This window comes from Syngnathus scovelli, chromosome 5, assembly GCF_024217435.2.
Source record: "Syngnathus scovelli strain Florida chromosome 5, RoL_Ssco_1.2, whole genome shotgun sequence".
Classification (NCBI taxonomy): domain Eukaryota; kingdom Metazoa; phylum Chordata; class Actinopteri; order Syngnathiformes; family Syngnathidae; genus Syngnathus; species Syngnathus scovelli.
Window position 1 is genome coordinate 9738185 of NC_090851.1, and position 22923 is coordinate 9761107.

Consider the following 22923-nt stretch of genomic DNA (forward strand, 5'->3'; position numbering starts at 1 on the left):
ACTGTCAACAATTAACCAACCGAAAAACCTAAGCCGAGCGGTAATGCTTAGTGAACTTTATTAACAGAACTGTATTGGTCCCTTAAATGATGTTAGACAGCAACAATTTGTGGTGAGGCTTTAGAACTGTGATAGATGAGGGGGGTGGGGGAGTAAAAAATTACAAGTTTTAAATAGCAGCTTTGAATTAAAACTACATCTTTTTTTTCCACAGAACAACTGGTGTACAAATGAAAATCTTAACAAGCAATACAAATTGTTAGTGCAAGCAGGATAAGAATTTATTCATTTCTTCAAACATAGTCAAACCTCAAATAATTGCCCATTTATTTTCTGAACCAAAACTATGCCGATACGCATATTTCAAGGGGTCTCCTGCACAAAGGTCAAGCTAAATGTGCTAACTGTGTCCATTGTGAGATAGATGTCACTGCATAGAGAAAGCTCGATGTTAAATTGGGACTGCCAAGGCCAGAGAAACCTAAGGCAGCATCAACAGTGGTTAAAATAATTTAGATGCGTGATCAAGAGTTGGAGGAAACTCAAAATCTAGTCACGTCATGACACCAGCTGAACAAGTCAACGTGTAATGTTTGGCCACTGACGTAATGGGCTCTTACCCATTTCTCGGAACCAAATTGCCACATCTGTGACCCATGGCAAACTTACTGTAAACTCACAGCGACCAGTAGCAAGACAAGCAGCCAGGAGAACAGAAAACACATGACGGCAAAAAGGGAGGAAAGCAACATCCGGATAGAAAAACATGGTGCCCGGGGAGGTACTATGGCCATTCCTTTGTCACCATGGCGAATACAATCCATTGTAAAAGCCAGGCAAAATCCAGAGAGCCACAGAGGGTTCTCTATGTGGATGACACACACATGCACATGGAGGCTTTACACAGCCCCCATGCGAGTCCACTAACAAGACCACCGCCTCCCTCAAACGCCCATGCCCCAGAAACTCACACCCATGCACCTTGTCATTAAAAATCAAAAAGTGCTTCACCTGAACTCAGACAGGAGATCACTACAGACACTACTGGCAACAAGGCTGAGTAGCGGTCAGATGGTAGCCCTGCCTCCAGGAAGCCAAAAACAAGGTGAGGGGAAATAACTTTTCAGAAAAAATGTTTGTTTTTGTTCTGTGCTCCGCTCCTGTCTGCTGCTGCTAGGCTTATTATACACCATGCGTCAAGTCATGTATGCACACTGTGCATATGTCACACTTCCAACAGTGGAGTGCCACACACAAACCGCTAAAAAAAACACGACACAGACTACTGGCTTAAAGCTTGTCAAACATGCGCACCCCGACCTTCGGTTTTCGGGCGCAAATCCATTGAATAAAGTCGCACCAACCTAAACAGGAACAATGGCCATTAAACTTGATGATCTTTAAGAGGCCACCTGCCATGACACCCACAAATGTGGACATGGATGTCTTTGAAGAAAGAAGAACAAAAAAAATACGACTTGAGCATCTCTGGAACCACTTACAAAGTTCTAAAAAGAATAGCAATTGAAATTCTGTCTTCAGCTAATTATGATTTAAATAATTAATAAATATTTATTTTATATATATAGTTGAACAACCCATCGAAAAATAGTCATTGATCAAGCTTATGAGCTAAGAATGAGTTTGTTTTAACATCCTAAAACACAAATCTGCTATTCATCTTGAGCATCTCTCCAAATGCAGTGGCATCTAACTCATCGGGATTCACGTGTGCACTTTCCTGGGGAGAAAATGTAACTTCCTTCAAGATGGAATGATATTCTAGTAACCATAAGTGGGTTGCAAATTGCAGAAAGTCTGCAAAAGGTAAAAAGATCAAAGCTTTACGAGTACCACTGAAAGAAAGCTTGATTGTGAAAGAGCAGATTCTAAAGACTGTGATAGAGCAACGCAGATTAGAATGCAAAGACAGGAACCGGCAAAGCCAAATGGCCTTTCAAGAGTGAGTGATTAGTATAGCTACTCCACTCTTCATCTATTTACACCGCGGCTCAACTAGTTTGGCTCGCTGCTCGTGTGCGTGTTGGTTCAGAAACCTCATTTGAATGAAAAGTTGGCAGCGAGTTTGATTCGACTGCGAGTGCCTCTTCTGCTTGGACTGTCCACAGACAAAGGCGACCCGGTGTCCATGGGTGCAGCAGGCTCGTCGTCTTTGCCAGCAGCTCCCGTCCTTAATTCATCGCTCTCTGAAAACATAAGCGCAGAATCAGAAGGCATCTGATGAAAGGTGCTCAACGGGTGTGACACGCTCATCACAATCTATTTTTGTTCTGGTCATAGATTACTGATCTAATGGCAACTTTTCACATTCAAGCTGACCTGACGTGTGGGCCGACGGCGGGGTTTTCTCCTCAAAACGAATCAGATCGCACTGCTGCATTAGGACAGGGTCAGGGTGGAGCTGCGGTGACGGCAGGCAAGATGGCACCGGGCCGCACAGAAGGTCGACTGGGGACGTCAGACACAGCAGCTCAGACTCTGGTGCCGTGGTGGCGCCTGTGAAGCAAGAAAGATGTGGGTTCCACTCACGTTATTGATGGTAAACAAAAGGGAGTACGTTTTGTCAAATGATTTTTGGAGATTGGAATACAATAATTCAGAAACAACAACAGGGTATTCCCTACACACTACAGTTTCTCTTAAGGTCTTTTCTGGCCACGCATTTTCAAATGTTAATTATGCTTTTCTAATGCTTTAAGTGATCAATATGGTATCGAGCCAGTATGGCTGGAACACTTGCGGCCAAGGTGCTGCTTTGAATGTCTGTTTTTGCAAAGGGGGGGGCAAGGGAACACGCCAATAAGCACAAATAGATGACACAAAACAAGGCACAACAGAAAGATTTTGTTGTTGTTCATCGGAGATATAAAAATCAATCTTTTACTTGGGCTGAGTGCTTCCGAATGGGTGGTGCTTGTTGGGCTGTCTCTGGGGCTCTCCATGTTACCTCCTGACTGAGGGCTGCTGGGGACTGAAGCGCTCACCCTCTCTGCATGACACCAACACAAAAAGCCCATTATCAATTCACGTCGTGCAAAGATTGCATTACCGCAATGAATGGATGCACTGAAGCTTTTGCCTTTCATATCGTTCTTCAAAACGATAATCCTCTTGTGCCCGTGCCCTTTAATCCAGACAACCTAATGACGGGCAGAAAATAAAGGTGAGAAAAAAAATGGAACAATTGATGATACAACAAGCAGATTTGGCAGTGTAAAAATAGGACCGCAATTAAATGGGCACCTGTGGAATAGCACTGAGAAGCTCGTCGGTGCTGGTGTATCCATAGGAGCGAGACTCCAGGCCACAGCCAGTAAACTTTTTATAAGCTCCTTGGAACTCGGAGAGGAAGATCTGGTTGTAATGGTAGGTGTGGAGCAGCGCACGTACGTTACGAGCAAACTGGTAAAGCCTTGTCAGCCTCACCCACTCTTCACCAGCGCTACTTGTGGCGCTTGCATCTTGAATGCTACTGTCAGGTTCTTCCCAGTAAAGCTGTGAAAGAGGACAATTAAAACACTGCTTCGGAGGGACTGTTGTGACACCACGGAATAGATCGCTTCTCTTACTTCCACAAGGTAGGGCAGACTCTTGAGTAGCTCACTGAGGGAGAGGAACCCATATTCACAAGGGTTGAGTGGGACTTTGTGGACCATCTGGTATTGCAGGCTCAGCTCATCCACCCCGAGACCCTTGTCGATGGCTTTCTCTTGAGACATAAGCAGTGCCAGAAGTTGCGATGTCAGTAAACGCAGAGACTTTCTGTTGATGAGCTGAACTTCCCGTCCTTCTGCGTCATCGACCACCTTGAAAAGAAACAAAAGTCGCTGCTTAAGTGCCTGTGAAGGAATAGTGTTCATTGAGTAGACTGCTGTTTCTCAACCTTTACTGAGCAAAGGTCATATTTTACATCAACTTGGTAAAATCTCAGCGTAAATCCTGCAGTTGTCCATGAAAGCAGACAGAAATAAAACATTCGACTTTACTTTGGAAAACACTTGGCAATATTTTTGACGGTTTTGATATGTTAGTGACCAAACTAATAAGTGAATCATAATTGATTTTTGCACGTGAATTTTCTGCACTGTCAAATTGAAATAATAGCTTGGTTTTGAATTACAAGATGTAAATTTAAACATGGATTAATCAAAAAAAATAATTGGCAGATTAATCAGTGAGGCGTTGACTGTCATAGGTTACTCGCATGGATATAGTAGATGCAGAGACATCATTTGTGGTAAATAGTAAATGTTTTTTGGACCAATTAAGCAAAATTGGACACCTTCGCATAGCACACTGGTTGGGATTCACAGGACAAGGCTAACAGTTTGGAAATCATTTTAACTTTACAGGAGAGCCTTGGAAATAAACAACCCTTTACCTTAACAACATGGCAGAGTTTGCTCAGTAATGCAGGCAGGGAGCTGGTGTCAAAGTCCTGCAGTCGTAGACCATAACCAAAGGTCTTGCTGTATTCTGTGAGCAGCTGGTTTACAGGAATGCTGGCGTTTTTCTGAGCTCGAAGCAGCTTGACCAGTTGAGCTGCCAGAGCTTTGACACGCTCCACCTCTGTTAGGGTAAGCACCTTCTCCTCGCCACACTCCAATACCTGGAAAGAGCACGGGGCGGAGATTAAATCAGAATGGTTGATTTGAAGCGCACACAATCGCATGGCTCAGTGCCAATTGGTAAGTCTACTTACCATTAGTACTTCAGGGATGGCCTCAAAGAGCTCCATGAGTTTGGTGAAGCCGTAGTAGCTAAGCTTACACTGACGTCCAAAGTGGTGGTGGTAGGTGGGGATGAATTTGCTGAAGGGCATTCGACAGTGAGGTTGGTGACGGAGGAGATCGACGACCTCCTTCCCAAACTGCTTAGTGCGCTCCATTTCATCCCCAGTACGCTCTGTGGTTAAACAGGCAGTTTAGTTTAGTACTAATATACTGTACTCAAGTCTTTCATTCAAGCCAGGCTATCATCTGCATAGTATCACTAATTGATTGTCAATGGGGCTTAGAGAAATGTAAAGTGGCAGGGCAGATAATTGAGTATTGAGTATTTTTTCCCCAAATATTTTTCAACATTATGACTCGTCCCACAAATGGAACAAAAAAAAAATGATCTCAGCATTTTCTGAAGATCGATATTTTTTCAAGGAGGGTTTTGCTGACGTATCATTGGCACCCCCAATGTTAAAAAAAATCTATTTATACATCATAGCTCCGCCAGTTCTTATGTATTTTTTGGCTAGCTGGAGGAGGAGGCAGTGTTTTTTGCCTGAGGCTTATCATGCACGGAACAAAGAATCACTGCAAATGCATTACTTTAACAATTTTTCACTTTGCAGTATTACTTAAAGTTTAGGGTAAGGTTTGGCACCCACTGATCTACCTGCATATTCACACGCGAGTAAGGAATTAATGCGTGTTTTGAATGATTGGAGGTTGTGAAGGTTGGAGTACCTCTCTTCGGAACAGAGATGATTGTGTCAGTGTCGTTATGCGTGGTGGTAATGGTGGTATCGGGAATCTCAGAGAGCAGGTCGATGAGGTTACATGTGCCATAGTCTGCTACATTCCAGTCTCTGGAAAAGCACCTGTTGAACATGGCACTGAATCACTCCACAGTCCCAAAGCCAACTTAGAATTATGACCACTTGGTATGATATGTTGACAAACCAGTGATATGCTTGCATGAAGTCCTTGACAGCAACTTGCTTGCTGGCTTGAAATTTGAGAAGTTTTAGTAAGTCTTGAGTGAAACGCTTCACTTGGGCTCGATGGGTGAGGGTCAGCAGTCGTTTTGTACCCATGCCCAAGATCTGAAAAGCAAAAATTAGTCAGACCTTAAGTTATAGATGAAAACAACAAAAGTGAATATTGACATCAATTACCATAAGAGTAAACTTGTCAAAAATGTGGTTAAGGCTCTCATGTACACTACCTGCAGGACATGTGGAACTGCTTCAAGCAGCTCAAACAATTTTGAGTAGCCATAATCAGAGACGCGGCACTGTTTTGCAAAATGATGATGGTAAGACGGTATAAATTTGCTGATTGGCATGATGCAAGACGGTTGACTCTTGAGGAGGTCAATAACCTCTCTGCTGAACTGAATGAGCTGAGGGTTGCCAACTGGACTCTTGCATCGAAGAAGCCATGGCTCTGGAGGCAAACCAGGGTAATAATTACAAGCGAGTACAAATACCGTGACTCCAAAATAGTTATGAGGCCAAGTTCCAAAGTAGTTTAAGTTCATCAATGTTCTCACCAGAGTTTGATGCCGGTGGTTTGTTGTGAACCCACTTGATGACTTTGTAACCGTTCTGAGCTGTGACTATGGTTATACTTGGGACACATGCAATGAGGTGCTCTAAAGGAACACCACATTCCAGAGTCTCATTGCCCAACTCCAGTCGACAGAACTTTGCTTCATAGCAGTCTGTAAAGCTAAAAGATAAAACACAATTATGTACTGAATTTATGGCGCAATGGAAATGTGTTTCAAGAGCAACTAACCGAAAAAATATTTGACATGAATTGCAATAGATCAGCATATGTTGTCACCTGAGGAGGGGAAGCGTTCCTTCGTGTGACTGAAGCAGTGCATGAACCTCAGGGGCCAACGTGCTTAGAGACATGACCACAAATGGAATTGTGTACGAGTCTGGGTCAAAGTCAGCTTCACTATGAAATACAAAGGAGGAGCACCATAATTAACCAGATATAGCTCAAGCTAAGGCTTGTCAGAACCAGGTTATTTGTTAAAAATACAGTATGCAAATAGAGGGAGAGAAACAGAAAACACTTTCAATTTATCATCATTGATAGTATATTGATCTTTTGCCACAGATACTACTTCAAATAGATACAAGACACCCAAATCTCTCATTGACATACTTAAACCAAGCATATAGTATGTGTGTGTAATATAGGCCAGATTCTTGCCTGAAGTTTTGCTGTTTGTAGTGTTGTCTGCAGATTGGCTCATGATACTCCAGCTCCTCAAACACAACAGGGCTTGCCGTGGAGGAGCTCTCCTGTGACTGAGAAGATCCCAGTGGACTCTGACGGCGTTGGCTGCTGGGAAGAAGGCACACCAGCCTCGTGCCCCCCTGCTCCCGAACAGCCACTACATCCGGCAGCCTGTACAGATCGCTCATCAAAAGCTTACGGCGGTATCTGTAAGCGGGGGTGGAAAAGCAGCAAATGTCATTGATGTTATTTGGCATGGCTGGTTGTTTTTACATGCCGGGATATCAAGCCGCTTACTTCTTCTCATAGATCTCAGTGAACTTAAAGAGAGGAAGGCAATTGGCAGGTGCCTCCTGAAGAATGCTGCTTAACTCGGAGCTTTAAGACAATGAAAAGGTCAAATTAACCTCCACATAGATCCTGGGCAATAAATCCCATTGCCTGAACATTTGTACCTGAGCATGGCCATGGACTTGTTGTGGCCACCTGTGATCAGAGACACCTGGATGCGCTTGCCTCCAATTTTGTAACGGTGAAGTCCACTGACGGCGCTGATAGCCTGCTGTAAGGACTGCATCTGGATCGTAGCCTTCAGCTGATAGTCTGTATGGGGACTAAGCTCCACTCCTTTAACCTAAAAAAAGCCAAACAACCACAACAAAAATAAACGAGTCTCTGAAATCCTGAGCTTTGGGACTCATCAACTTAAGAAGCAGTGAAACCATATTTTTATCGTAGCCATACTGCCAACGACAAAAAAACATACCCGCCCATATCGATGGAAGGTGTCACGTAGAGTCTGCTGTAGTTCCTTGCGGGACATTCTGTAGTCGAGGTTAGCCACCTGGATTTCAGCTCCATCTGAAAATGGCTCAGGTGGACCGTCTGGACAAGGGCTTCGAGGAGTAGCAAGCGTGGGGGAAGAGCGGCTAGAAAGGCAAGGCGATGCAGGCCTTTTGGAGTGGGCAAAACAAACAGATCTAAGTATAATGTGGGTCAAATTTTACATATTGCAACTTCTCCTTATAATCTGAGCGTGCATATCAAATATGATCACCTGGAAGACCAAGAACCCTGGGACAAGACAAGTGGGCTGAAGCTTCTGTGCAGGCTCAGCTTGCTGAAAGCAGAGGGTGTGCTGATCTGAAACTCCATTGGGCGTCTTTCCCCTTCAACCGGAGACTCGGTCCCACTGCGAGGAGTGGAGCCATCCCTTCTACAGGGACAAGACCAAAACATTGGTAAATGTCCTTCAGTCAATCCATGAGCTACTTCTCAGGCTACAGTGGTAACTTCAATAGGTTTACAGACATCAAATAAAATGTGACCTTTCACTTCAAAACCATCTCTCCCTTTTCAATGTTTGTACCTTTTCCTGTGTAAGGATTCACCGGTGAAGCCAGGTTTGGAAAGCTGCTCCAGTGATCCTATCTCACCATTACTATGGGGAGAGGAGGAGGCTGGCCGCCCTTTATCTAGATGATGGAAACCCGGCTTAGGTTTGCTGTCTGCACTATCCAACTCCTGCATCAAAGAATGGTGTTTGGTGTTCATGAACATATACATGCACTGCTGGTGTCACATTTCAAATGAAAAAAACAACAACTATGAATTGTATGAAACAGTCACCACCAAGGAACAGGTTTTGTCACTGGGGAGAACTGCAGGCATGAGATTCAGCAGCCAGAAAGCTAAATACAGTACATGAAGCAGACTTGGAACAAAACAAACAAAAAAGGATTCATACACACAGTTCATGCTTTGTTGAAGCTGTTGATTATTTGGTTAGTTGAGATCAACTCACACATTAGTAGAACGATTCAAAATTTTGAAAAACATGCAGGACACAAGACGACACAGCTTTGACCACTGATACATGCCAGATACGAGACGATTGATTGTTAGGCAAGCACCTAGGGAGCCATTAGTCAAGCCAGCAATCAAGAGGACACTGGAGGGAGCGGGCAGGAGGACTGCACAGCACAGCAGCAAATACAGTGAAAGCGGGCAATGGCGTCTAATGGAGAGCAGGCACTGACGAGTCTGCTGACCTGATGGGGCTTTGCAGGCGTGCCACCCGGAGGCCCAGAGCACCCCTTCTTAGGGCTGTAGGGCCTTTCAGGCAGGGAGCCGGGTGTGTAGCATGGGCGAGTAGCTCGCCGTGCCCTCCTGGGCGACCGTGGCTTCTCCAGGGGCAGAAAAGAGGAAGATGGGGCTACAGGAGTGGGAAACATTGTGTCCTGGCTTTGATAAGGCGGGGGCAGTGTCAGAGGCAAGGGAAGGTTATGGGACTGAGACTGAAGCTCACGACCTGCATCGTCCCGGGGCCGCGGAGAGACGGAGAGGCTGATTCGATGGCCAAACACGTCCTCATTTTCCATTCTCTTGCGGGCACGTGATGCCGCCTCAGGGGTGCCAAAACGGAGGACGGCTTTACCCTGGGACACACCCACCACTTTGCCACCACAGTTGTCTGAGAGGCGGCGGAGCCTCAGCTTCACAGCGTTCCACAGGTTCTTGTCACAGTTGACGGGAAGGTTGTGCACATAGAGCAGGTTGTAACTGGGCTGAAGGAGGGGAGCAAAAGACAGCGGGCCTGTCTAGATTTGTATGCTTTACACTGTTGTCGCTGTTGTCATTTTTAGTCTACAAAAATGGATGACCGCTGAGAGGCTCAAAGTGGGAAAGAATATAAATGAGAGGCTCAGCTTCATAAATGATGTCCTCTTTTTCATCAGTCTGCTTTCAATGAAGCCATCACTTACCTTTTCCAATACAGAATAGTTGAAAAGTGCACATTTTTTGTAAGGCTTACCTGCGTTTTGAGAGGCATGCATGGAGGCAGGTCAGCTGTGATCTCTTGAAATGACACGTGACTGTGGGCGTGCTGCAGCAGGGCTTGGGATGTGTGGTTACCATGGACCAGGATTACATGGAAACCATGGCGATGGCGCAGGTCGCTCAGCTCACTTGCAAAGTTTACATCAGCTGTTGAAATGAAGGAATGACAGGTGAAAAAAAAATGAAGCCGTATGAATGATTACAGAGAATCGGAGCAGCACGCACATGAGACGAGGACAACGGTTGCGGGTGCAGTGTGGGTCTCAGCAAAGCGCCGTAAGCTCTGGCGGAGTTTGTCATCAGCAGCATTTTTGGCTGTGGCATTGATGTGTGCCACAGTAACCTAGTGAAATAATAAAAAGTGTGTTCATATAGTGTCCTTCAAATGAAGCAGTGTTTACCCATGAGCATTTTTTAAAGCTTACCTGGCAGTTGTTGAGCTCTTGAATAACTGCTTTACTCTCTTTACTGATGTCACACACACAAATAAACTCTGCCTCACGGTGGCCCTGGAAGAAACGGCTGCGTATACGCTGCACCACCACCCCGGCAGATCTTCCACTAGGCACGCTGCAGTTCTCTATGTCCCAAAACACTCCGACTGGGGCAATGTTCTCTGTACCGCCACTTTCTGGTGAACCTGACAAATGGACAACAAAGGCTTCTAAAAACAAGATCCATTTTACTGGAATACAATGCATTGCCCTTTAGCCAAAATTGCAGAGAGATTTACAGCGTAACCTGTAGCTATACCGGAGTACCTTTGCCAATCAGACAGCGGGCTGCATATGGCCGCTGGGTTGTATTTTGGGCACCGGTGTTTTAACCGTTATTGCAAAACGGCAAATCCAAACAATGTAAACTGACTGGAACTCGCGTAATTTACTGAGCAGAACAAATGGGTGCAGTGGAAAACGGCAAGCTAACTATCCGTCACAATAATCGTCTTAACACTGTTGACAGCGATTCCATTTTACAGTGGCTGAAAGCTGTGCTTGTTAGTTTGTGTCACTGCGTTTTCCATGCATGGGGAAGCAAGTGTGGTCGAAACAATTTGCTGCGTGTTTGTCTTGAATCATAAATTGCTGACTGTTCTTTTGTATTCTTAAAAAGGACAATCAGCTTTCGGTTATGATGCATGAATTCAAAAGTGCACTAACCAAATTTTGGGCCAGTTTTGCCCTGACTGAGCGCCACACTATCAGATGAGGTGCCACAGCCATTGCAAATGGGGATCGTGACTGGAGTTGTTTGAGGAACGGGAATAGAGGGCCAGACCTTTTCTGACTTGGACACAAACCCATTCATAGGCTGCAAACAAATTTAAAGCACACACATCAGAAAATAAGATGAAAGACTCACCAATACAAACACACATCTAAGTTACCTCAAGTGACATTAAAGTAATAACCAGTGTAAAACTTCACCAACCTTCAACAGGCAATCCTGGTAGTAGTGCGCCCCCTTCACACAAACTGTTTGCTCAACATTTAGGTGCATGGGATTAGAGCAGAGATGTGCTGACGTGGATGCAGTGTTGATAGCGGTAGAAGGAGGGTGATCACAGAGTGCAGCACTTGTCTGGGTTCTTCTGACCATAGGACTGCAGTCCATACCACAGATATGACAACCAGAAGAAGCCAGGCAAGCACTGTGCAAGGAAGCCGAAAGAGTAGAAATGGGTGGGAGTGAAGAAGCCAAACGAGGATGAGGAGGGAAAGCGACTGGGTTGCTTGGGAGAGCTTCAGCTGGGTTAACACATCCCGGGCAGCAAGGGGTGTGGGGCTGTGCTGCGACGGGCTGGGAGGTGGTTACTGAAGAGAGCCTCAGAGGTTTGTAGCCACAACTGAGCAGCGGATCATAAGCGTCATCTTTAGGGCAACAGCTCTGCCCGTGTTTGTACTGAAGAAAAGTTGAGGCTACAGAGCAAGGCCCAACCCTGCTAGTGTTACTGTTGCTGTGGATGGGCGTTGCCACTGACTCAGGAGTTGCATAGAGTGGGACAACACCAGCTACGCTTCTTCCAGCAACACCTCCACCATCAGATAATCCATAGCCCTCAGTGATGCAGTAATCACAGTGGGCGCATACGCTTACTTTGGGGCCAGGCCCCTCTTGTTGCTGCTGCTGAGGCGGCGGTGGAGGCTGTTGTCGATGGTGATCTTGCGTAAGCTGGGGAGGAAGTAAACAAGAAGAAGACGAAGGGAGCGGGGGTAAAGGGAAGGGCTGGGATGGTTGGGAGGATGAAGCAAGGTGCAGAGGGGGAGGAGGCACATCCTTCAATTCCAGCACTGTATTTCTGCTGTCCATGTCATTGACCTAGCGTGAAAAAGAACAGCCCAATCAGAAATAATTGTTACTGTTGTATCCAAATCAGATTGTCACAATCTGTTAGAACTCCATTTTCTTGTCATTGCTGTATTTGAATCAAATGTTATTCTGTGTAAATTTTCTGATTCTTTGTTTCTTCTTTTTTTTGGTTATGGTGGTACTTGGGTAATACTGTGGATATGTAGACTGTGTGTCTGGCAGTGTAAACCTTTGGTAGAAATCGGGATGGGACTAGATAAGCAAAATTGCTTCAACCCGCCTCCCTTTTTGACAAGTCACATAAAACAAAATGTGAAATGAAGTTGAAATAAGCGTTGATTATGTACTTGCCGGAATAAACAAATCAAATCAAATATATTAATATATTTTGCTGAGATTTAAAATTTTCTTTAAACTTTTGTCCTCCTGAACTGCCTTGCATGCTGTATACCTTTATATTCATTTGGGGAGAGACGGGTGTGTCATTGATGGTGAAGCAGTCTTTGAGTTTCCAGAGAAGAGTCGAGGCTTCTGTTTCAGGATGCCCAATCCATGGAGAGGTCTTCGGGCTGCATACGGATCTCTCCTTTCCCAGTCTTTCCATCGTACAACCTTGAGAGGTCTCTCATCATACTTGGACCTCTCTTCTCTCTCATTCTTTCCTATTACAAGAAACGAAAGCGGTGAGCGAGTGAGGTCCTTGACTTCCTTGTAGAGCAAGTGTTGCTATTAATGTACCACTGCATTGATTGAACAATTGCAATGAAATCTTTACCCTATAGGATTATCCCCGGTGTCGTGCATGTCGCACGTTTAGTAGATCACGTGGACGGGAGGGGGCGCCAGTCGAGTTTATCAAGTAACACGCTGTTTCGTCAAGCCAGTTAGCGCGTAAGTTAGCAAAGGAAAATGCACTTGTCCCTGGATCTTGACTAAACTTTTGACTGATAGCTAACTTAAGCGACGAAGCCTAGCAATATGTCACATTAACAGTTTTAACGTTTACCTAGCGAAACAACGGTTTCGTCCAGCTAACAATCGGGTTAGCACTAGCTTGGAGCGCTTCCCGTCTCATGATTTGCCCTAACAATGACGCGATCGAAACGAGCATTCGGCAATAGCAATGTCCATGTAAATACCTGACAAGGTTTCGTTTGTCACATCTTTCTCAAGAAGCCTGCTCCAGTCCTGCGAACTCCCTCCCAAGTCGAACCCCCGCACCTTTTTTGTAACCTACCTTTGCCAGAAAGCACTCGCAACTGTCGCAAATTCGCCCGTCGGCCAACATCCTCTTATTATTGCAAAATGTTATACAGACGTTGACATAATGATGGAAGTATTTATATTTATATATAATAAGATAAGATAAATATATTTTAATATATGTATGAAATGAGATATATTTTATTATATTTAAGATTTATTAAATCTATTTTATTTTTAAGATTTATTAAATCATTTAATACGGGCAAACATGTCTATACAATCGCTTGCCTTAACTACATGATCACACTTCATGGTCAAACGTATTGCATATTGCAATACTTCATATGTTTTGAGGGATATTTTTACCCGTGTATTTTAGTCTCGAGGGTGTAAATTTAGAATACATTTAGCTGATGCTGTAAATAGCAGCATGTCAGCTGGTGTTCACTAGCGCTCCCTGGTGTCTGTGGTGCGGGTGCTCTAATAACGGGACAGCAGGTTCAACCGTCATCCCACCGGTGAATGAACAATAGCGCGTCGGAGTTCTGTGCTTTATTATTTGAGTTTGGCTTAATTCTGACTATATTTTTAAAGCACAGCGACTTTTTCCCCATCCATTTATTATTCTAATCATGGCGATTGCCCACGTAGCAACAGAATACGTTTTTTCGGACTTTTTGTTGAAGGACCCCACGGAGGCAAAATACAAAGGAATGCGACTGGAGCTAGCCGCGGACAAAATAGTGACGTTTCTGGCTGTGGGACTACCTTTGTTTCTCATCTCGCTCGCTTTTGCTCAGGAGGTATCTGTTGGTAAGCCCCTATGAAAGAAACGTGCATGTCTTCGGAATACAAATTCCTTATTTAATTATAATTAAAGAAAAATAAACATTTGTTGATATTATTTTTAAATGCATTAGGTACAAATAGAAATATCTTCGCTTTTCTTTATAGATGTTTGAATGAGACGCTAAAGTGTGACGTAAGGCTCCACCCTTTGACTTAAATCACGCCCAGACAGATGCAGAACACGTTCAGGCTGCAGCATGTATGCACCTGTCTGTCTCTGTCTGAAAATACATTGCTACAAGTTACAACGTGTCAAGGAAACATCTACACACACACACACACACACACACACACACCCAAGAGCTGTTCAACAAATATTTTCTCATAATACCCATTGCCCAACATGCATCGCGGAAGTTCACAATCTAGAATATAATCCAACAAGGACCACCAAGTAGAGTCTGATTCATACAATGAATTACCTTTTGTGTGTGGTGAATTGTCTTTGGTGGTCAGCTGTTTTTCGGAAGCACGCTGTGGAAGGTGGCTGGCTCGGGGAAGGAAAAACTTCAGTGACACACGGCTGATTGGGAAAAGATTTTACTCAACCAATGTCAGAATGAAGTGCCTCACGCCCAGAAAAAAATGTCGAGTGTGCGCCTTGAGTCTTCCAGTCTCCGTGCTTTATACTCAGCACCTCTTTCCACTGGGAGTCTGCAGAACGGCTGTTGGTTGACCTTTGACCCGCTGGTCTGCCTTTCAGACCCTGCACAGTATAGTTCCTTCCTGATTGCCACCATCTGTATCTCTACCTTCTGGCGCCAGTAAGTCTATATTCCTGAAGCCAGGGCACGAACTTGACTCGTGCCTGACCTGGTTCACAACCTAGGCCTACAAGTGAAATATACATGTTATAAGAGCAGAATAAAAATATACTACACTATTATCAATCTTGTTTTTTCATCTTCCCAAGACATTTTGATGAATTTATGGTTCCGACTGTGTGGTGAAAGATCTGTTTGCTGCTATGATGCTTTATATAAAGACATGGTTCAATGAGTTTAGTGTGGAAAAGAATAAGAAACATAACTGGCCTCAGTTTCAGCATACTCAGCCAGTTCTTCTCACTGAGTGAACACAGTTTCCCATAGACACATCCATCGTCTTGCATAATGTCATCCGAGAAGATTGGAAGATCCAAAGTGGAGACAACTCCATCATTTTGAGAGACTCAGCAGAGACTGTGCAGGAACAGTAACTACCATCCCATGAGCTCTTCAGTACCTTACTGAATCAGTATATTTTTGTATATACTAGAATTCATTACATTTGAATCTTCCTACAGGTTTAAGATGAGTGCATTTGCATTTTGTGTGGCGTAAACCAAGGTCTCAGCAGCTAGTGCAGTTACTTTGATTTATACCCTTCATACATCTATCTTGTATATTGCTTTCCTGTTGAGGGTCGCAGAGAAGCTGGAATCTATACCAGGCCTAGCAGGCAGGGCCTGCTCTGGACTCTCACTGCACTGCATAGACACAAACAACCATTCACACTCACATTCACATCAATTATTGAAAATATTTAGATGACTAACATACACATTTTTGACATGCTGATCAAGTAGTAATGAAAAAATGTGATGGCTCATCTGAAAGCAAAATATCAATCAGGCTGCTGTTAGTTTGCCTTTCGGGTCATAAAAGTGTCATTTTGTTGCCCTTCCATATCAGAGTTGGGTATTTTACTTGCTACACAATACAAAACACACAAACAATAACAATGCTAAAATGGACTCTATTATAGAGGCTTGCATTACTTTTTAGTGGGAGTCAACTGCACTGTAGTGAGCTGTTTTTAATTTTGATTACCTCGGACTCAAAAAGGGAAAAATAGTAGCTTTGAGTATGGTGCAACCATAATAATAAATATATTTATAATTTACCCTCCTTCTCCTATCAATTGGATTTACAAAGGGAAAATCATAGATTTATATATTAAGCTTTCTCATTCTATGCTCCTTCAGGTACACAAATCAGCTGCTTTGCTCCCACTAACTTCTCCTGGAGACAGGCAGCGTATGTGGATTCATTTTGCTGGGCAGCAGTACAACAACAAGATGATGGCTCACCATTATGGCTTCACAAGGTACAATACTTGACAGCTATGCAACATTCAGGTTGAGTCAGCATTGCTACACATTGATGATAATGTGATGGTGCAAAAACTGATTACGATTATTTGAGTACATGAAAAATGGCATAAAAAAGTGGCATATATCTGTTCTTTTTCTCTTTTGTGTATGCAGTTCTTTCCATATATCCTGCTCTCACTGGCCATCCTTGTGTACATCCCTGCCTTATTCTGGCGCTTCACTGCAGCCCCACATCTCTCCTCGGATCTCAAGTTCATAATGGAAGAGCTAGACCGCTTTTATAATCGGGCCATTAAGCTGGCAAAAAATTTGGCATCATTGGATGCTAAGGATAAAGATGCTTCAGTGGAAACACAGAGGTAAACAACCTAATTTTTAGCTGTCATGTACCTCAGCGTAAAGTACGAGAAGATCAATTTAGTCATGAATATTCTTAACATAATGTCGATGAGGGTCATAATAAAAGTGTTCAAGAAAATAAATCAGCTTTCATTTTTATATGCACTAAATACAAAATGTACGCTATATTGCATGATTTAAAAAAATGTATTTTTGTGTGCGTTCTTCTGTAGCAGTGCTTTGGAGCTGGCTGAGGGTTGCTTCAAATACCCTTTAGTTGAGCAATATCTCAAGACCAAGCGCTTCTCTCACCGCCTCGTGGTCATGTACTTAGCGTGCCGAGGCTTGACTCTGATCATCTTGCTGCTCGCCTGCCTCTACCTGGGATACTACATCCAACTGGCTTCCCTTACCGATGAGTTTGCTTGTGACTTGCGCACAGGGGTGCTAACTAACGACAGCAGGGTACCCTCGGCCGTTCAGTGTAAGCTTGTGGCAGTGGGGGTCTTCCGGCTACTTAGCTACATCAACTTTGGGGTGTATGTGCTGCTCACCCCGCTGGTGGTGTACGCCGCTGTCGGACCTGCACGCCAGAGTTCCAACTTCCTGCGACCTTATGAGATGCTGCCAGGCTTTGGCGCTTTGGGGCTCACTACACCCTTCTACAACGACCTCAGCATCTATCTGCTCTTTCTGCAGGAAAACCTAAGTGAACTGAAATCCTTCAAGTGTCTGCAGGTGAGTCAATTTGGAACAATAACAATTTAGTCGAGAGTTGAACTCATTTCACATTTCTAATTAATAGGTGCTTGAGTTGTTGCAAGAAGCTGCTGATGAGGGCCTTGATACCATGTGCCTTCTGCGGACTCTGGGACAGGTGAAGACAGATGTAGTGGACTGTAAGAAGGGGTGTCCAAGAAACAAAGCTCAGCCTAAGGAAGTCACACCATAATTCCACTGAGGTACGAAAGGACATTTGGTCTTAAAGGGGAAGTCAACCCTCAATTTTTCTTTGACCTGTGCAGCCTAATTGTTGTTGATAGTTGTGTTCTAATTCATGTTTTGTTTGTGGAATTTGAATCAAACATGCAAAATCCCGGTTTTAATCCATCTCAGGCGGTGGCCATTTTGCCACCTGCTGCCGACTGAAAATGACATCACAGTGCAAAATGACCGGCCCCTGAAATGGATAAAAATGTAATATATATAATAGAATGATTAAAATGTAATAAAATTAAAATGCACATAATGTACAAATAAAGGTTTTTTGCTTAACTCTTATTTCACAAACATAATATTCGTCCTCAAGTTACATCATATTCATGTATGAGAAGTGATTGTATTCCTAATAGTGCAATTATGTTCTTTTCCTATTTATGTGTACATTTGGTATTCTTATTGCTAATATTATTTTTTGGGGGGCATTTTCTTACAGCTCTTTCTACCTGGTTAACCCAGTCCTCCTGTGAACAACAACTGACCTGATCTTGGCTGGTAGTTTGGAATGTAATGCATTTAAAATAACGTGGTTTGTTTTAATGTCTTAGATAATACTTGAATTGACTGTAATTCATTCTCATGACACTGTTTTCCGTTAGTAGCACAGCTAATCCATTATAAGAAAGCAGATATCAATTATATTTGCAACGGATTGTGCCATTGTATGTTTCTGACTGCAGATTAGCCTAAATGTTAGAATCTCTGCCTTATATCTCTGATGTTTGGAATTTGAAGCTCAGCTCTGGCTCTCCTGTCTAATAAGAGTTTTGAAATGCTTATCATTATCTGAACATCAATTTGGTCAGTTTTCACAAGCCTTAGACTTTTTTTTAGGTCACCGTAAATGTTGTTTACTGTAATAACTCGGTCTTCAAGTGTTTTTCATTTTGTGTTCAGACATTATTAGAGATGTGAACAGTGGTGGAGTCAAGATTTATTTTTTCTAACACTTAGTACTGCTGCAATCAAGTGTACTGTATTATAAAACGTTGATGAATGATGTGAGCAGTGCTTCTGTAACTAACTGTACTGTTAGACATAATGATGTGTATTTATTTTATAGTGGACAGCCTACTCAACGATTTTTTTTTTTTAAATCAGTGATGTTTACCTCTTTTATATTTGTACAGCACTGTATTCAATCTCAGGTGACAGAAAGGGAACATATAGTAATAGTAACTGCCATTGAAACAACTAGTTTTGATGGGATGTCAATAATTATGCATTTCTTAATACATGTAAAATTCCACTAACATGTGCATGTTGAAAAATCATTAACCCTGGTACAGTAATAAAATTATGGATGGGAATAGCATACTACATAAATGAAATGACCAGTTTGCAATGCTCAATTATTCACTATACATGTATGTAATGGCGTTTTTATTACCAAATATACAGGGAAACATATTCTGTCTCGTATGCATTTATTTTACTTTCTTATATCTCCATGTATGGTGTACGTGTCGAGCAAGTACCAATCCCGGTTCAAGATGGGGTCGTGGTCAGCTTGTCTTCAACAGGCAAGGCTTTTCCTACTGGTTGTTTATTTCTATGGCTAGCCCTCATTGGAGTTTAACATCAGAAACCCCGCCTACTACAGATATGAAAGTGATTGGATAATGTCTTATAATTGTCATTCATTTTAACCAATCGCATCTCTGAATTCAAGCTTCCGTTGTAATTGATTGGTGGAACGCCATTGTTTTTGAGCTGGCGGCGAGTGAGGTTCGAGTTACTTGAGCACATTACTAGAAAAAGAGTTTGATAACTATTAACCGGTAGTATAAGTATTAACCTAATACATTGTAACATTTCCCTTGCATGCAGGTGAGTCTATTTGAAACATTGCGTGGGCTGGTAGTGTAGCTTAATTGCTAAGCTGACTAAGCTTGCTAAGCTGGCCGTAATGTTTACTTGCCAATTTTAACGATCGTTTTGTCTTCCAAAAACTAGTCAACGTTTCTTCATGTTTTTCGATTATGTTGTGTGTTAACCATGGCCTGCTGGGGTAAATGGAGTACAGATTCCTCGAGTTCTATTAGCGTGTTAGCTTCTGCTAACAGAAGTGACGCGTTGCTGTGAGGCGAAAAAATTGTTCAGTATGTTGTGTGATGCACTTTTTTTTTAAGGTCGGCCTCGTAAACCACAACTCCCGGAGACATGGGCGAGCCACGCAACTTTGCGACCCCACAAGAGGAGCTGGGCTTCTGGAAGGAGCAGGCTAATAAGCATCAGCAGAGGTAATATAGTACTCATAATCATGATGATGATAATAATGCAAACACTGCTCTTATTGGATTACATGAGATGGTTTAATTGTATCGACAGGCACACAACTCCTTAAGTCTTGAATGTATCAGTCATTAAAGTGCTTCATGGACATTGAGCTCACTATTTTGGAAATGTGCTGTCTTTAGGGCAGATGAAGCTCAGGAGGAACTGCAGGAGTTTCAGCAGATGAGTCGAGACTATGAAGCAGAGCTGGAAACTGAGCTGAAGCACTGTGAAGCTCGAAACAAGGAACTGCTACAAGACAACAACAGACTCCGTATAGAACTGGATAACATCAAGGTTTGATTGATAAGTGCAAGTGGATGTGCATGCCAACAGTTGTTGAGTAAAGACATATGTATAAACAGACAGGGGGGTAAAAAGCGAGAATAAAATTACAACCTCATTATTTGTTGTATGCTATTTTTTACCTGCCTAAAACATTCCATGCATTCATTCATCTCATGCTCTAAAATATTTTTTGGCAGGAGAAGTTCGAGAGTCAGTACGCTGACAATTTTAAGCACATCTCCAACCTGGAGGAAAGTCTGGCAGAAACAACAGCAGTAAAAGATCACCTGCAGAAATATATCAGAGAACTAGAGCAGTCCAATGATGACCTTGAACGGACCAAAAGGTCAGTGCCTCCATCTCAAGGCTATAGTTTTGCTGTAAAATGTAATAATCTCAGTTCCTCTCCAGGGCTACCATTATGTCTCTGGAGGACTTTGAGCAGAGAATGAACCACGTTATTGAGAGGAATGCTTTTCTCGAGAGCGAGCTGGATGAGAAGGAGAACCTGCTTGAATCTGTTCAGAGGCTCAAAGACGAAGCCAGAGGTAAACACTATGGTGCAGGTGGTGTCATCCTTGAAGCATCTATGTGTGAATCCAGCTCTTTGATCACCTTCACACTTTTCCTCTCTGTTTCAATGGTCCATTTTTGTGTTGGCATGACACGTCAAGTGAAGTCAAAGAAAATACTTTCTTCCATCATCCAACTGTCCGTTGTCTCGTTTGATGCAGATCTTCGCCAGGAGCTAGCAGTGCGTCAGAAAGAAAGGCGACCATCCAGCAGCTTGGGCAAAGATTCCGATCGACCAGATAATCTCCAGACCCCCGTTACCCCTTCTAAGCCACCCAACTCATTTGCCACACCTCCTGCAGCCAGCATTCGACGAGGTGACTAGTGATACTCTCCTGGTGATGCTAAAATTATTATTATTATTTTTTTTAAATCACATCCATTTTCCTGTCAGGTGATGGTCTAGTAGGTACCCCTCTCACGACATCAGCAAGAATCTCTGCACTGAACATTGTTGGGGAGCTGCTGAGAAAAGTTGGGGTAGGAGATATTCGTCTCACGATACAGTATTGTCTTTGTATCATGATCAAGTTTGTGATTTATGCATATTATGTTTGTGCTCTGTGGTGTGTCAGAATCTGGAGTCCAAGCTGGCTTCATGTCGAGACTTTGTGTACGACACATCAGGCACCCGACCGGCGCTGCCACCCGCCACTGCTAGTCCATGTGGTCTGGACGGGGGGGCTGACATCCAAGCCAGCAGCATGAGTCCACCACCACAGTATGACAGGTGAGAGGGATTCATAACTATTGGACCATGTTTTTATGCCACTTTTGCCACTTGTTGACTGAAAATAACATCATGTGCTGAGGGCTCAGTTTCAAGTTTTAATATCACTATTCGCCACTAGATGGAGGAAATTACTATATCTTAAGGTCCTTTCTTCCCCTATAGTGAGGATCAAAATTTAAGTTGCCATTACCTGGCCTAACCTGTAAGACCAGAACATTTTTGTATAATAAATCTGACATTGTTTATTCTGATACAGATTAATTTTTTTTTTAACAAATATATGGGAAGAGGAATGAAAAAAAATAACCAATCACATTATAGCCTCATTGTGTTTCTTTCGTTTTGTTTTCCGTTTTACTGAAACTGTACTACTGTCTAGGACCTCCACTGATTTAGAAGTCATAACAAAAACAACTGACAGATGAAATGTGTGATGCAATGAGAGTGAAGAGTTCAATATGAGGAAGTTTTAGGAGTATTTCTGCTTGTGTTTGTAGTTTAGTGAAGCGGTTAGAGTTTGGACCAGCACCACCGCGGGGAGTCACTCAAGGTGCACAGTCTCCCCAAGGAGGAGTCAAGATGCTGCTGTGAGGAACCTGCTCCTTCTTCCCTCACCTCGCGCCAGCTCCTTCTATAAGAACTGAACTTTGAACATTAAGCTTGAACCTCAAAACAGCTTTCCTTGCTCTACATGCTGTGTGGAATTCTGCTGACTCTGACCCACTTGTATGACATCATATCATGAGATGTGATGCACCGTTAAGTATGCGGAACGTCCACGCTCACCCATGTCTGTGATGAGGAGTTTCATAAGAACACTGTACTGACTTGCTGCTTGGGTGTGAGGGACCACTCCCGTGTAACAAAAATTGCAGACATGGAAGTGACCCTAATTTCAGGACCGTTTATTTCAAAAACAACAACCTGGTTTAAGTACAACGCAAAGCTGTGATGAGGGAAATGCACGTTTGTTTTTAACAATGTTTGTTTTTTTATTGTTTGAAGCTTAAACTTTAGGTTTACCAACAGCTGCATCATTTCATTTTTATGTATGTGATGCCGTGGCGCTTGTTTCTGGGGCTAATGTTGAAATATCTAGCTGTCAGGGTTTGGTTTTATGCCAGTGCTGCCTTCCTCCACATAGGCTCCTTTTATTGGTTTTAAGTGACTTCATTTTTTTAATTAGCACATTCACTCTACTGAACGTAACATGATAGTTTTCTTTATAACTGTGGACTCTTATGGTGGGGAGGAGGGAAAAAGCAATAACAGATCAGGTTTTTGAGATTTGTAATTAGAGTTGTGTATATTTGACTTGATATGAGACTGCTTTTTGCGGTGGGATTATGATGTGGGAATTAGAGTTAATAAAGATGAAGTGTGGCACTTTTTCCCCCTTCTAAGTGTTTTTTTTGCTT

General features: G+C 43.1%; 3 protein-coding genes across 5 annotated transcripts; 2 read left to right on the forward strand and 1 right to left on the reverse strand.

Moving 5' to 3' along the window:
• Positions 1–41: 41 nt before the first annotated feature.
• LOC125968678 (meiosis regulator and mRNA stability factor 1) lies at positions 42–13402 on the reverse strand. 3 transcript variants are annotated; one of them, XM_068650683.1, is made up of 27 exons: positions 13286–13402; positions 12598–12808; positions 11934–12155; positions 10997–11147; positions 10262–10476; positions 10062–10179; positions 9811–9983; positions 9047–9562; positions 8365–8519; positions 8053–8211; positions 7762–7948; positions 7451–7629; positions 7293–7373; positions 6969–7202; positions 6588–6707; positions 6292–6470; positions 5965–6185; positions 5700–5842; positions 5484–5617; positions 4724–4926; positions 4403–4630; positions 3591–3827; positions 3265–3516; positions 3101–3161; positions 2906–3010; positions 2341–2517; positions 42–2207 (listed from the first exon to the last, which is right to left on the reverse strand). In XM_068650683.1, exons 2-27 carry the CDS (start codon positions 12748–12750, stop codon positions 2059–2061), a joined length of 4752 nt encoding a protein of 1583 aa, XP_068506784.1. In that variant the 5' UTR covers positions 12751–12808; positions 13286–13402; the 3' UTR covers positions 42–2058. The 3 variants fall into 3 exon arrangements, with proteins under 3 accessions (XP_068506784.1, XP_049575930.1, XP_049575929.1); XM_049719973.2 differs by having other exon boundaries at positions 11268–12155; XM_049719972.2 differs by lacking the exon at positions 13286–13402 and adding an exon at positions 12922–13235 and having other exon boundaries at positions 11268–12155.
• Positions 13403–13807: 405 nt separating this feature from the next.
• Positions 13808–19044, forward strand: LOC125968679 (pannexin-1). The gene is made up of 6 exons (XM_049719975.1): positions 13808–14165; positions 16168–16289; positions 16450–16655; positions 16869–17373; positions 17441–17597; positions 18071–19044. Exons 1-5 carry the CDS (start codon positions 13985–13987, stop codon positions 17585–17587), a joined length of 1161 nt encoding a protein of 386 aa, XP_049575932.1. The 5' UTR covers positions 13808–13984; the 3' UTR covers positions 17588–17597; positions 18071–19044.
• Positions 19045–19300: 256 nt separating this feature from the next.
• Positions 19301–22896, forward strand: LOC125968462 (nuclear distribution protein nudE homolog 1). The gene is made up of 9 exons (XM_049719538.1): positions 19301–19464; positions 19767–19877; positions 20055–20208; positions 20397–20545; positions 20611–20747; positions 20934–21089; positions 21167–21252; positions 21348–21502; positions 22003–22896. Exons 2-9 carry the CDS (start codon positions 19798–19800, stop codon positions 22094–22096), a joined length of 1011 nt encoding a protein of 336 aa, XP_049575495.1. The 5' UTR covers positions 19301–19464; positions 19767–19797; the 3' UTR covers positions 22097–22896.
• The last annotated feature ends 27 nt before the right edge of the window (positions 22897–22923 follow it).